Below are 14,444 nucleotides of genomic sequence, written 5' to 3' on the forward strand. Positions count from 1 at the left end.
TCATTTACAAATAAAAAAAGTACCCATTTTCAGAATAAATTATAGACTAAGTGATAAATACATAAGTACAAGTACCTCATAGATCTACAGAAGTACAAACTTTGAGTAAATATGGGTTGTTTTCTTCAGTCACTGCTTTAAGCCTCTATTAGTGCAGAATTTGTAACAGTTCCTCTAACGTGGTGTCAGTTTGGTCCTTGGCAGGTTTTACAAGTATTTATACTAGTACGTTTATTTTAAATTTTGACAAGTGAACACGGCACAAAATAGATAACAGAAGTAAAGCAGAGGCCTAATATGACCCATTGCAGCAAAGGGTGTATTCACAAAGAGGCAAATAAATATAAGAAAAAAACGAAATGGGAGTAAGAAGTTAGAGTTCGGGAAGGTTTACGGATATATAAAGTCCTTTCTTATCAAGAATTTGTGTCTGCACATGAAAAAGGCTTCTCTCTCTCTCAATATGTTCACTCGCTCAATGCGTAACGGCATCTGCGCGTATGACCAACCTGTGTTAATGCTTATGTAAACCAGACGGTGGCGCCAAATCCCAGTAAATGATAATTGTGGCTTGTCAGCTCTTAAGATAATTTTCAGTTTTCGATGAATTCTGTTATATTGAATCATTGGTGATTTGTGCGCATTGCTTGCTATTACAGTACATCCACGAAATAGATCATAACATAATTCAAGGCATCAATCTATTTAGAAGGGAGACGAGAGTTTGAAGTCGGTCGACGCCACTGGCTGAGCGTTGCCGGGCTTTGTGACTCTTCTCCACACACGAGGTCTACTGAGCACATTCAGTCAATATCATTTTTATATTTCTCAAACTTGGACAGTTTTAGTGAGCATCTTCGTATACACAACCCAGAGCATTTGAAGAACTTTGTGCGTTTTTGCCGCAGCGTCTCGTCCAAAAACAGTAAGTTAAAGTCACTCATTGGCCACAGAAATCGAAATGATTCAATTATAAACAATTACTATAAAAATAATAGAAAAAAGTATAAACGGCTCGTTGCTTCTCTCAAGGATGTGCATCACTGGCAGGATTGGCTTGGTGCGCTGGCGCTTGTGCGGTATGTAGTGTGCATGTGTTATGGAGAGGAACCTGCCGTGATCTGCTGCTGGACTGGACGTATGGTTCCTTTCCACTGGACCAGAATCCCTGTGGGGACGTAAATCTAATCTGTGGGTGACTTTGGGGCTGTCGCCGGGCCTGTGTGGCTGCTGCTTGATAAAGTTCCACGGTCGGAAATCATCTGTGAATAAAACAAAGTGAGCGTGGATTTGAGTCTGGCCGCAGAAATTGGTTTGATTTCTCTAAAAAAGGTCTCTACTGATCTAAGTCCCCTCACGTTTGTACACCGATGTGTAGGCCTCCACCCTTGAGGCCAGCTGTCCGGGGGACAGAGGTGGCTCTGCTGCTTTGACTGGGCTTTGTAACCTTTTCTTTTTGACGAACTCTGACCTAAAACACATGCAGAGTAAAAATGCGCCCGTTAGATACATTCAGTTATTTGTCAGACACCCAGTGGGTGTAATATCATGTCCGGCTCTTCTCCACTTAGCAGTTTCCTGCCTTTTCAAAGTGACAATCACCAGATCGTTCCATTCAGGAGGACAAAGACATCATGGACATGCAGAACATAGAACTCACCTGAATGTGCCTACATCGGTGCTCGTCCCCTTCAGGGAATGATAAGGGTTTTTCTGTGCTGTGGTTGAGACAACGGTCATGTAGCATTGTGGAGGGAGGAACTTGTCCCGGTACTCTGTGGTCATGGAGGACATCTGATTCAGACCCAATTGGTAGCTGTTGTAGCTCCTGGACATTGAGGTAAGAGGTGTTTGAAATAGAATATTAGAAAAGTTTATTATAGTTTATTTTACATATATGTGATGCTGCTTTCAGGAAAGTGTCGGATTTTTCACGATAATCCATGTATGAATAAGTGTAACATTTTTATGCTGTGCTAAATAATTTCAAAAGTAAAACTAGTCACAAAAAAGCTAAAACTGATTAAATATGACAACTGTCCACGTTCTTTTGCTTCCTGAATTTGCACAAACGTGTGTATGTTTTAATAATGAGCCACTGAACTTCTAGCTCCTGCAGGAATAAAACTGAACGCATATTTTCACAGCATGAAGCCTGAACACAACTTAAGGATCAAGATAATTTAACGTTTGAAATCAGAGCAAAGTGCCTGCACATCTCTATCATACAGTCATTTGGGTTTACGTCTAGAAGAAGCTCCCACAGGCTCAGATGACCTCACCTCATGGCTGTGTGTCGCCGGTTGCCGTTGTGTTGTGTTGTGTTGTGCGGCGGCTTTCAGCGTCCGTGACTTTTCGCTGCAGGCCTATGGCATATGAATTATTGACGGGATTAACGTGAGTGTGTTTGTCTGTGTGTGTGTATGTGTTGAATGAAGGTAGTGGCCGCGGCCCTAGAGATTCCAAAAATAAACTAGTGGATTATTCTGGATGAAAGCCCGTTGTCATGGTGAGGACGCTGCACAGCTATGATGCGTCTTTTTGGCGCGTAAAGAGGATTCTGAGCTCTCGGCAGTAATGTTACATTAAGTAGTGGCTACTTTTTTTATTTATTTATTTTTTTAATCATGCTGCATATTCAAGGTGCAGTCTGGTGACTGTGTTGCAGGTCTCCAGCTGTCACTTTGTGGTCCTGTGCAAAATAAAAGGGGGGGCGGAAAGGATATAAGCCTAAACGCGCTATCAAAACGGGAAATAAAAGAAAGTGTGACCTATCCAAAGGTCAAAAGGGATGCACTCACGAGGATCTTGTCTCACACAGTTGGGAAATTATGGATTGTTGAGTCCACTGTGAAGGACCTGAGCTGGATCTGTCCACTAGATGGCGCCCAAGGCTTTAGAAAAGTCAAATACACAGACAGGCAAAATAATTTGACTGTGGTGATTTGTCTGGTGTAAACTATCATGCATTTGAGTTAAAGTCGCAATATCATAATGTAGAAACTTTACAAGTAAAAAATTACCTATTTTCAGAATAAATTATGGACTTCAATTGATGCTTCAAGTGTACATCTTAATGTTACAGCTGGAAACGGTGGAGTTGATTTCATTTACTTTTCCTACTAATACATCATAATGAATAATTGTATGTAAACTGAATATGTAGATTAACTAGTACAGCTGTAAAACAATGTAATGAGGAATAAAGACACGATTTAGCAAGAATTTACATAAATTACAGCAACAAGAAGAGCATGTCTGAGATTTCACAATTGGTGTGCTGCTATTTGGCTCTTTTTACTCTAGTAAACAGTGTAGAAAAACCAGGAGCCTCCAAAGACTTTTCTATTTCAGGGTAAATACTGTCTCACGGATGTAAGTCGAGCCAATCTTTGAGCTGTTCAGGCATGTGTAGACTTTTGAAATATCTATGAAATTGCCCTCATTCGTATGTTGTAGATTTTACACTCTAAGTCTACAGACTATGCCACAAAGGAATAGCGTCAGTTCTTTAGTGCTTTACACTGCAGGACATACAATAATCCTTCTAAATGTTTGTGTTCATACGTCAAACATTCAGTAGTAGTAGTTGTTGTTGTTACTTTGTCGCTGTGTTGGTGATTTCATATTTCCTATTCCATTAAAGCATGTTTTCACAAAGACGCATTAAAATATAAGAGAAAATGGAAAAGGAGTCTGGGAAGGTTTACTGATATATAAAGTCCTTTCTCATTAAGTATTTTTGTCTGCACATGGAAAAAAGGCTTCTCTGTCAATATGCTCTTACGCGCGGCATCTGTGCTTATGAACAATTTGAATTAATGCGTATGTAAGCCGGACGGTGGCGCCAAATCCCAGTAAATCATCATTGTGCCGTGGACACAGGCAGCTCTAAATGTAATGTGGATTACACTCGGTTCAAAAATGTTTGGAATCCTTTTACAGTTCTGCCCATCTTGTCAGCTCTTAAGATCATTTTCAGTTTTCGACGAGTTCTGTTATATTAATCATTGGTGATTTGTGTGCATTGCTTGCTATTACAATAGATCCACGAAATAGATCATAACAGAATCCAAGGCATCAATCAGCTCAGAGGGCAGACGGGAGTTTGGAGTCGATCGACCCCACAGGCGCATCTCTGGCTGAGCGTTGCCGGACTATGTGGCTCTCTTCTCTCCACATGAGGTCTACTGAGCACATTCAGTCAATGTCATTATCATATTTCTCACATTTGGACCGTTTAGTAAGCGTCTTCGTATACACAACCCATAGCACTGAAAGAATGTTGTGCGTTTTTCCCGCGGCGCCTCGTCCAAAAACAGCAAGTTAAAGTCACTCATTGGCCACAGAAAATGAAATGATTCAATTATAACCAAAAGGCAAATCCTTGAATGATTTATTGTCTTAAGAACCAGTATTTCACAAAATGCGACCAGAAACTGCCTTTTTACGCAGCGTCCTAACTGGACATCTCAGGACAATTCAGTAACGGCGCTCTTCACTTCAACTGACGCCAATCGTGCTCGACCGTGAGAGCGCAAAAAGGAGCGGGTCAATAAATTATGTTAATCAGTCAGGACAGATTGGAGGCGTGTTGTTGCCTTAATGAGGGGGAGCGTGCACCGTGGAAAAGCTGCGAGTGGTAATGCTGTCTCCACCACATGCGCGCTTGCCTTCAACACCCCCCCACCCCCACCCGCACCACCCGTGTCTCCTGCTACTTTATTGTACATAATAGCAATTTCGTCTGCAGCAATTCACTCGGTGCAACAAGTTTTTGCGGGAGCCTCAGCACGCCGTCACCCAGGTTGACTTGCTTTGGCTGAAGCGGCGTCGCTGTCACCACAAAGCCACTGTACGTGAACGCCGCGTCGCAGGGCGCACACAGAACGGTGTGTGCCACAAAGTCGTGACTCCGCGCCAGATGCAGTTTGCTCCCGAGTGCGCTTGTAGTTAAATGGAGACCGCTGAGGCAAGAGGAGCATCTATGTGCGCGGAAAAAATGGAGAAAGAAGTGGCGCCTCAGAAGCGGCAACGTTGCCGCACAACTGTGCTGAGCATAATCTCGTCTTTATGTTCAGTGGCGTCCATCGCCTTTTGCATCCATCTGAGCCTTTCCACAGCTGACATTAAGGAGCGGGTTATGGATTTGGAGAGCGTGAACGGGGAGCACACCTACATCCGTGCCCCTGGTTACTCCATGGATGAATTTAATTCACTGATTCAACAAAGAGTGGACGAGCTGCTGTCTCAGGTAAGGCTGCGCTGGCTCTCTGCAAGTTGCTTTCAGACGCTTCATTGGCCACGAGTTGTCTCTGCATCAGTGAAGAACTATGCAAAAAAAAAAAAAAAGTCAATTACATCATGTGCATATGAATGAACAGGATATGTTTTTACAATTCTAGCACTCCTATGAAAATTACGTCAAGATTCGGACAGCCCGGCAGGCATCACCTGAGTGCAACTGCCCTCCAGGTAAGAGACAGTACTTTACTCAGTGCACTGTGGCTGTGCCAGGCCCTCAATCTGATGCCTATTTGACTCGGAGCAGAGTAGATGTAAGGGTGCATGAGAACTTTCTGATCGGGGCCTTAGATTAATTTATAAAAAAAAGGGTGACGCATGGCAGGATTGATTGGCAATAGAGATAGATTGGGTAGGTCTGCTGTGAAGGATGCAGACAGCTGACTGGCATTTACACCTAACCGAAAGAAAAGGCATTTAACAGCAGTCTATACATAGAGGTGCTGAGAGGTTGTTGGGCTTGTGATGTTGCCTGTCTCTTCGGATGAAAAAGCCACGTGAAATTCACATTTCCCACCAGTAGATGGAAACATTTGTGTTGGGTCAGCATTCTGATCATTCTGGGACAGAGTCAAGGATGTGTTATTTAGCACATCATGGTGGGATACCGAGTTAATGCTGCAGACTTTCAGCTGTGACTTCTTATTTTATCAGACTCTTAAATTTCACCATTTCATTTAGTGTTGTCCACTGTCGACAGAGATCTTCACTGACGTCTCCAGTGTGAATGCAGTGAAAAAAGGACATTTCAAAACAGACAGGAAAAAAAAAAGAAATACCACATCCAATTATAGCAAGTAGGTTGTTAATTAAGTCAATTAAAAATTCAGAAGTCTATTAAGATAGTTTTATTATGAGGCTGTAAGAAACCTTTTTTCGTTTTTAGAAGGATTTGTTTTTCATACTGGTGTCGGAGAAACAGCCTATTGTATAAAGTGAAGGATTAAGTGTTCCTTGAGGGGTTGAGTAAACTACAATATGAGCTACACAGACTATTTTAAAACCCATTGCATTAGCTGAAATCTGGCTGCTGTCATAGCTCCTGCACGGTTGCAACATGAGAATGGATGTGCGAATGCCTTTGCGATGCCACGGGGACATGCTCGCAGCCCTGTGCGTTTTCTTTCAAGAGGCACTGGTGAAAAATTGTGAGGAATCCTCAAATGACAAGGTCACTGATAATTCCGTTTCTAGAATATCGAAAGCTTGTCAAACACCTTCCAAATTGGATAAAACGAGTCCTTGAAACCAGAAGGAAGCGTGACCACCTTCTGTCTTCTGTACATCACAGCAACATCTCCACGTGCTCTTAACGAGCCGCATGTGAACCTTATGCTCACTCTGGCAGACTTGTGTCTGTGCAACTGCTGAAGAAAACTGACAATGTTTTATTTGAGGTTTTTTAAAAAAAAAGTCTGAACAGGCATCCGTCTGCATCACCGTCTCCGTCAGCTCTAGCTGGGAACGTGATACAGTTAGTGCAAACATACTGCAGGTGACCTCCCGGGATCAGCCGTAGCCGTGAAACAGACCAGAGCAGTGCTTGTGGCCGACTCTTGAGATGGACAATCCAGGTGTCGGCAAGCATCTGGACTCGAGTGTCCTCGAGCAAGACACTGAATCCCGGCTATAGGGTGTGATGGATGTGTCGGTGACCCTGACCTTTGACCTCTACGAGAGTGAGGGTACATATACTCATATACACGCAGCAACTCCGAAAGTGATAAAACATGAATGACTTAGCCAAATTCCTACATTTTCACAAGTGGTTTATCAGTTGTGAGTGACTCATCTGTAGAGTGGGAAGGCCTGAATTAATGAGCCACAAGGACTGGAAGTATTAACTATAATGAGACTCTCACAGTCGCGGTGCTCTCTGTTCTCAATCCTCGTCACATGTCTGCCATTTATTTTCTCCCACCACATTTCTGTGAAGGGGCAGAAATAAAACAATGAAAACATTTCACATCAAATGAAGCAAGACGATGCTAAAAAACTACGGCGGCCCGGCGCTTGATCGTGGAAACTGGCAGACACGTCGGGCCCTCAAAATTTGATTACACTTTTCCGTGTTCAGTGCCTGTGCATTTGTTTTTGAACTATGGCAACACACAAAAACCCCCATATATCACCAGTTTACTTTGAAGAATCTGGAGTGTATTTAATATCGCAATGCTCGTGCCGTGTCTCACACGTGCATCTTGTGCCATAATGCCCTGCAATGGGCTTTTTCAGGCCAAATATCTTCATACTCTATGAACGCTGAATGGGTTCACTCAATATTTATCCTCTCCTCTGTCTAAGAGGCAGCCTGTGGCTCAGATGTGGCTTTTTTTTTTTTTTCTCTTTGAGGGGTGGACTATAATGTGCTTTTCACAGTCTTCACTTTATTGCTGTCAAAGAAGACGGAGTGGTTGCATAGACAGCGCAATGGTCCATAGCTTAGGGATATTTTCTAAGTTGCCTCTGAATCAGAGGAAGTTTGTGCCATCTTTTTCTGAGGAAGTCTGTTGTGACCTTAAAGGACGCCTTCACTGATGCTGAACTTCTTTTGGTTCTAGTTTGGGTAGTACCTGTACATAAATGCCACGAAAGGTCCCTTTGACTTCCCTATATCAAACTATCTATCTCACACTGTGGAGGATGTGATCACCGTCGACTGAACTGATGTCATCTGAACTTCTAATGATGAAAAATTCCTCCGTGTGATGTCATCTGGAGGAGTTTTTCAGTTTGAAGCAGAGGGTTATTTTAATATAGGGAAGTCTGCGGGGTGTGACCTCCCTAAACTAAAGCCATAGAAACAAGTTGAAAATTGGTGGCCACAGTCTAAAGGGCCACTTTAGGTTATACAGTCTTCATGTTGATGTAAGTCTTTGTAAATGAAAGTAGAGTTTCTACTGGCACCATTCGTGGTTCCTACTGTGTTTTTAGCATCCGGTTATAAGCATTGTCACACTCGGGCTGATAACCTGACAATTTTGTCAGCCACGCAAGTGACGTGGCTCTGGGCATAGCACTGCACTGTCAAAAAAAATGTGATTTGGTTAGCGAGCATAAATGGAACTACAAAAAAAAAAATCCCGGCTTTTCCGCAGATTTATTTTAACGCTAATTATCCAATGTTAGGATGCTGTGATTAAGCTAAAACAGTGAACATTGGAGAAGCATTAACATTCAGCTGTAAGTACAGCTTCAAAGAGAGCTGATAGGGTTTCTGGGCTGCACATTGGGTTTGAAAAGCTAATATTACACCATGCATTTGGTGCAAATCGTCTTGAGTCTAAGGGAACTGAAAACCAGTCAAACCAACTTGGTGTGAAAATGTCTGAAGTCACAACCCCCCAGTGTGCCACTCTGTGAAGCCAGTCTCTCTGTAGTTTCAGCCTTGGCGCTCTGGTTTTCTTGTTTTATTTTTTAATTTTTTTCACGTTTGGTTTGTGTACGTTCTCCTCCCCGGGGAACTGCATTCCAAGTAGGGCCTGTTGTTTAATGGGACCCTAATAAAATGTGCAGTCAGCAAGCGCTGCTGCTTTGCACTTTCCCCTTGTTTACCCACAGATTCACCTCCACTCCCGACTCTGCAGCATTTCTTGAAGTTGACGCTTCAGAAAGCCCTGGCTGCTAAACACCAGCATAAGTGCTCTTGAGAAAACAGCAATATACAGCTTGTAATGTGCTGGATGTTGTTTTTTCCCCCCACTAAACCCCCATCCATCACTGGTTGTTGAGGGCAAAGGGGCAGCGGGAGGGGGGTGGTGTATTTAAGCTGGATGTTATGTTGTCAGATTTCAAAATAAAATCAGACGCAGGTCTATTTGGCAGCTTTGTCAAATCAAGATTTGAATCGCTTGACTAGAAGCAAAACTACACACACACACACACACACACACACACACACACAAGCCCCACAACTTTGTCAAGCTAATCACTCCATTTCAGCTCCTTGTGGCCAAGTTGCCCCCCCCCCTCCCTTCCACCTCACAAAGCGTGTAATCCCAGTGGCCTGCTACAGTTACAGTTATGTCAGTCCCCTCAGATATCCTCAACTCAGCAGGCAACTGGTAATTAATCACTGACAGCTTTTGAATTAAGCCCTCTGTGTGGTTCGGTGTAGGGGAGGTGCCCTAATGGCCATGTAATTACTGAGTGCTAGGTAAAGCTAAGCAGGCTTCCAGGTAGCCACTGCGTCCAGCTGCTTCTGGTTAGCTAAGTCAGGTTATTCTGGCGTTTGTGAGCGGGAGAGGCTGGAGATGAATGATGGCGCCTGGGAAGCCTCGCCTGGAGGCAACTGCGAATGGGCAATTATGATCTTGATTGCTGCTCAATTGCTTAAGAGAGCATCTACATGTAAATCGCGAGCATAATGTACTCGACATGGTGGAGAACATCTTGCTGGGATCCTGTTATGCATGAATAGCTGGACTCATTCGGCTCCTATTCACAGTTCCAATAAATTAACATGTGATAATGAAGAATTGATGCATTCGCCGTCATACAAGGTTTATTATAAAGGTCCGGGTCCTGGAAATAGCACAGATTGTCTCTCTGTACCTTTGACACAGCATTTTTTTATAGGAGATGATGAGCTGGATAGGAGATTCCAGCTGAAAGCACTTTTATGTTTTAATTTTTACTACACTTTTACCTTGGGGGAGACTGTGAATGGAGAGTAAATGACATGATTTTTACACGAGCGATGCCACAACAGCACCCTGCTAAAGACCGACGTACCTCAGGCTGGGAAAATGCGGACGAGGCCAAACGAATGGAGCAGAATCAAAATGCTCGTGCCTGTTGCTCTATCTCATGTGTGCTCGAATGTTTCCTGGCGGCGACCCTCAATTGTTATTTGGTGCGGGGTGAAGTAGGAAGCTTGGAAATCCTGTCTTGGCTCCTCTTACAGTTACTGCTTGGAGTTATGTGAAGGGTGTTCCATCACCGCGACGTAACGGCACACCCCACAAATGAATCAAAGACTTGACTCGGTTTCTTATTTGACATGCATTTGCTCCAAATACTCAGGGCAAGGCAAGCTAAGAATACCATTTTTTTTTTTCCCCCTTTAGGGTTGATTGCACTTTCTGTGTCATCAAAGCACAAAATTGGACAATGAGATTCCAAATATTAAAGGTGGAGCAATGTTATTGTAGTGTGGTTTTATGCCCTGTGGACAGGGCTTCAGTAAGTCCTTTGATTAAAGTTGAATGGTTTCCCTGCTGGAAACGCTTTTTGGTCTATTCATTTGTCTGAGACAGCATTCTGTCATTTTATTGTTTGCTCATATCGAGGCTTTTTTCTCATTTATTCTGGAAATAGTGGGTAAAAGAATTAAGATTAATCACAGGTATGGATGACATCTGTGTGGGTGTCTGTACATTCAGGGGGCTCTTTGCTTGAGGTGATGCAACATACTGTAACCCCTTTCTCCATTGCCCTGTAACCTTCTGCAGTGGAGCAGAATCACTGCTGTTGGTCGCCCTTGATGCTGCTTCCCAATACACCCCTGGAAGTGGGTGGTAAGTCCACCACAAAAGATGGCTCACAAACTCTGTGTCATCCGCTGAGGTGCCCTCTGACACTGATCTGGAAGTTCCAGTCATCCTTCTGAATTTCCTCTTTGTGGTGGCTTAAGTTCACCTCCCTTCATGCTCCCACATAGTCATCCCTGACCCACCAGCAGACTTTAACAGACAAGAGAAACCCTCTCTGCTCGTGGAACAGCTGGTCTACTGTTCAATATGGTGATTTTCCTGTGGCCACTGAAGGAATTTCCTGCGTATTTAATCTCTAATGTAATGATCTAATTTGGTTTGAGACATTTCTGTCTCAATCAATAATACCAGCCACAAACTCTCATTTACATCCCCCAACGACTATGTCCATGAAATACTTTCTATTTCATTTGTTTTGATTGTAGGCCTGACATTCAGGTGTCCGTGTCATCAATTTCCAGTCACAAAGGAAGCACAATGATGCCAGTGCTCCTCCAAGTCATGGGCATTCTAGATTCCAGACAAGCAAAGAGAAACAAGGATCCCCTGAGGTGCTTGCCACATGCTCCTCTTACCCCTCTTTCTCTCCCCGTGCCTGGGGCTTTGCGCCCCAGGCCTCTCAGTCCTTGCAGGGATGGAGGATGGGGGGTGAGGGGCACAGATGTTGCTGCTCTGTACTCCATCAGCCTAATAAGATCAGGCACTACAAATAAAACTAGGCAAATGAAAAAAGGGTGGTGTGCAAAAAAAAAAAAAGAGATGGACGTCTCAAGGCAGGAAGCGCTAACACGTACCTGCCATGCAAAACATGGTTGTGTCACCAGCCACTGGAATCACTGAAGATTTTTCATTTCTCAAACAACCCACCTCGAGTAATTTTTCATTGTGGCTCTAAACCTGTATAGGACTATATGACAATTGTTGATCTGCATTTAAAAAGTGTTGCACTGCAGAGTAGCTGTGGCTCAGTAGTTATTAAGAGTAGTTGTCCAACCAATCCCAGGGTCAGTGGATGCAGCATACATATGACCCTATGCAAACCTTTGACTGCAACTGCACATGTTTGGCATTGATACTCCTTTGAATGAAACATCTTTTCTTGTTTTTTTGGGGTAATTTCTAGGCTTTTAAGCAAAGCAGCATTGGCAGTAATACATTTCTTTATTTCTTTAAAAAGCAAAACATCTATTAGAACTAACATTTTGGAGTGCCCTCTTTTCAATGTTCAAAACCATTTAGTCTCAGCAAACACAACCAAGCATAGCTTCAAGCTATGCAAAGGCAGCAGGGATACAAGTGATTTCTCAAAGTGGAAAAAGTGATGGAGGCAAGCAGGGTTTGCCCAGTGGCTTGCCAGATGATGTATGCTCCCAGACTCCCCTGGGGCGCCACCAAGAAGTTGGACTGAAAGGAAACCAAACGGTCCAAAGAGTTGGGTCATATTGTCCTTAGGTTCGCACCCTTTAGATGTCCACTGTGTCAGTTTTCCCCTTCCACCATTGCCTTTCATATCCAGTTTATGGTACAAGAATGTCTTACTTGAGATCTTGTTGGCTTGTCCCCCCCCCCCACCCACACACACACACACTCACCGGGCCACTAGCACTTTGCCAGCCGGCCCTTCCTTCTTGAAGCTAAATGTGACATGAAATATGAGTCGCGCTGTAGATCTGAGAGAGTGTAATAAACACACCGAGCAAACACTTGTGCCCATGTGCACTCACAAACACGGTGCCTCACACACCCGTGGTCACAAACGGATCGCAAACTATGTACAGCGGATGATCCCTGCTTACACACATGCAGAGACAGCGCCATGCAGCCATGCGTGACACTGTAGTCCCTCACTGTAGCTTTTGTAACTTGACCAGTGGCAAGGTTTTTGAAGTTATTGTGGTTTGGTCAATTTTACATTCTAAATTAAGAGCGAGAGAAAGCATGAAACGAATCTCAATTCTCTCAACAGGCTGTGATGTTAAAAATGGTGTGGAATGCGGTTCTCTAATTAAGGCTTATGTAGCTCTATTTGTCCTCGATATCTATGTATGTTTTCCTCCCTTTAGCATGCAATTAATCTAATCCATGCAACGAAATAATTTGGCTCAAACAAACAATGCAGTGCCCCGGGAAGTGGCAACCTGCCAACTTTAACCAACCTGTAAATGTATCTACTGTATCTACGGTGTCCGTGCCAGCAAAGATAGATTGATATGCGGAGAGTTGCCTGATGGTCTGGTTGTAGCACAGAATACGTTGCTTTCAGGGTCCCCTCCCCTTGTATTTGATAAACAAGAGGGTAGAACCAGCTGTGTAAGCTACAGTTAAGGCCTGGAAAAACCCAGACTTGAGACAGACAACCCTGTGCCCTTTATTTTATCGGGCATCTATTTGATATCATCCAAACAGGCCAGACGGCTTTTCAGAGCTTGATGTGTGGCGGTGATGATGTCTAACAATATCAATATCTTGTTGAAGCGCTAGTTTAGGGCATCGTTGCATACACATGTGAATTGTGCTTATCTGCATAGTTAATTGCTGTTCAAGATCAAGATTTTTTTTACTTATTTTTATCTGCAATCGGGTTCTGCTGATGCATGCTCGCATTAAGCCAGCTGACTTCCTGTTGGCGTTCTGCACACGCACAAGAAACATTTTTAGAATAAAAGTAATTTCACAAGATTTGTGATACGCACACATAAAAGCAGTTTGTTAATGTTGGTAGAATGAGTAACAAGTCAAATGCTGAATTTGCATTCATTAAAATGCGTGCGCATTTTAAATGTGAATGTTGATTTAAAAAAAAAAGAGAATTTAAATATTTTACTGAAGGGTATGTGGCATTTTGCTGTGTTCACTGAAGAAAAAAAGATAATTTAAGCTGATAATGCCATTAATCTGGATTCATGCTGCTCACTCTGAGGTTGATGGGTTGTTCATGGAGTAGTGTGTGTGTGTGTGTGTGTGTGTGTGTGTGTGTGTGTGTGTGTGTGTGAGAGAGCTTTTAATGAATCAACCCTCCTGAGCTGAAATGTTATGAGATTGTAAATCAGAATACCTCATGTATATTTTATTCATATTCCTTGCAAACATAAAAGTATTAGTGTTCATTTATGCCGAATTTGACGCAAAAATGATACAGAAAAAAAGAAAAGTGGCCTTTAAAGAGTTCTGTGTTGTCAAATGCATTGATTTCTATTAATATATTTCTTACAAAATGAGAAGATTACTTGCGTTTCTGTCGGTTTTTACTTTCCGAGCTTTTTGGTGCTTTGTTTATCGTCGAGTAAATGTTATTCTTTAACTGATGCACTGAACCAGACGCATTGCAAACAGTTGTCCTACATCTACTAACCTTTTTGACTCTCTACCAATCAACATGACATCCTGAAGGCGTTGTCTGGATCCAGGTTAATGAGCCACCTCCCGTGAGTCCTGCTGCCATCTCAAGCAGTTTGCCTTCTCGTGACATTTTCACACTTGTCACTGCAGTGCAAAGTTTACTTCTCAACAAGACCCACTGTTTCAGTATTTGAACCGGGAGCTGGAAGTGCCGCTTATTTCACACCGAACATTAGCCACCTGCTGCAGCAGTTGCAGGGAGCTTCGGATAGAGCTCGCACCAGAGAAATTCAACACGTGTGCTTG

The 14,444-nt window shown here is 43.1% G+C and overlaps 1 protein-coding gene across 1 annotated transcript in view; it reads left to right on the forward strand.

The window, feature by feature from the left end:
- The first annotated feature begins 4,695 nt into the window (after window positions 1-4,695).
- LOC137137776 (collagen alpha-1(XXV) chain) overlaps window positions 4,696-14,444 on the forward strand; it is a 131,983-nt gene continuing 122,234 nt past the window's right edge. Inside the window, exons 1-2 of the mRNA XM_067524423.1 lie at window positions 4,696-5,254; window positions 5,406-5,475. Of these exons, the coding sequence (XP_067380524.1) occupies window positions 4,958-5,254; window positions 5,406-5,475 (367 nt within the window). The 5' untranslated portion in view covers window positions 4,696-4,957. The remainder of the gene's footprint in view (window positions 5,255-5,405; window positions 5,476-14,444) is intronic.

Source organism: Channa argus, chromosome 12, assembly GCF_033026475.1.
Source record: "Channa argus isolate prfri chromosome 12, Channa argus male v1.0, whole genome shotgun sequence".
In the NCBI taxonomy this organism is placed as follows: domain Eukaryota; kingdom Metazoa; phylum Chordata; class Actinopteri; order Anabantiformes; family Channidae; genus Channa; species Channa argus.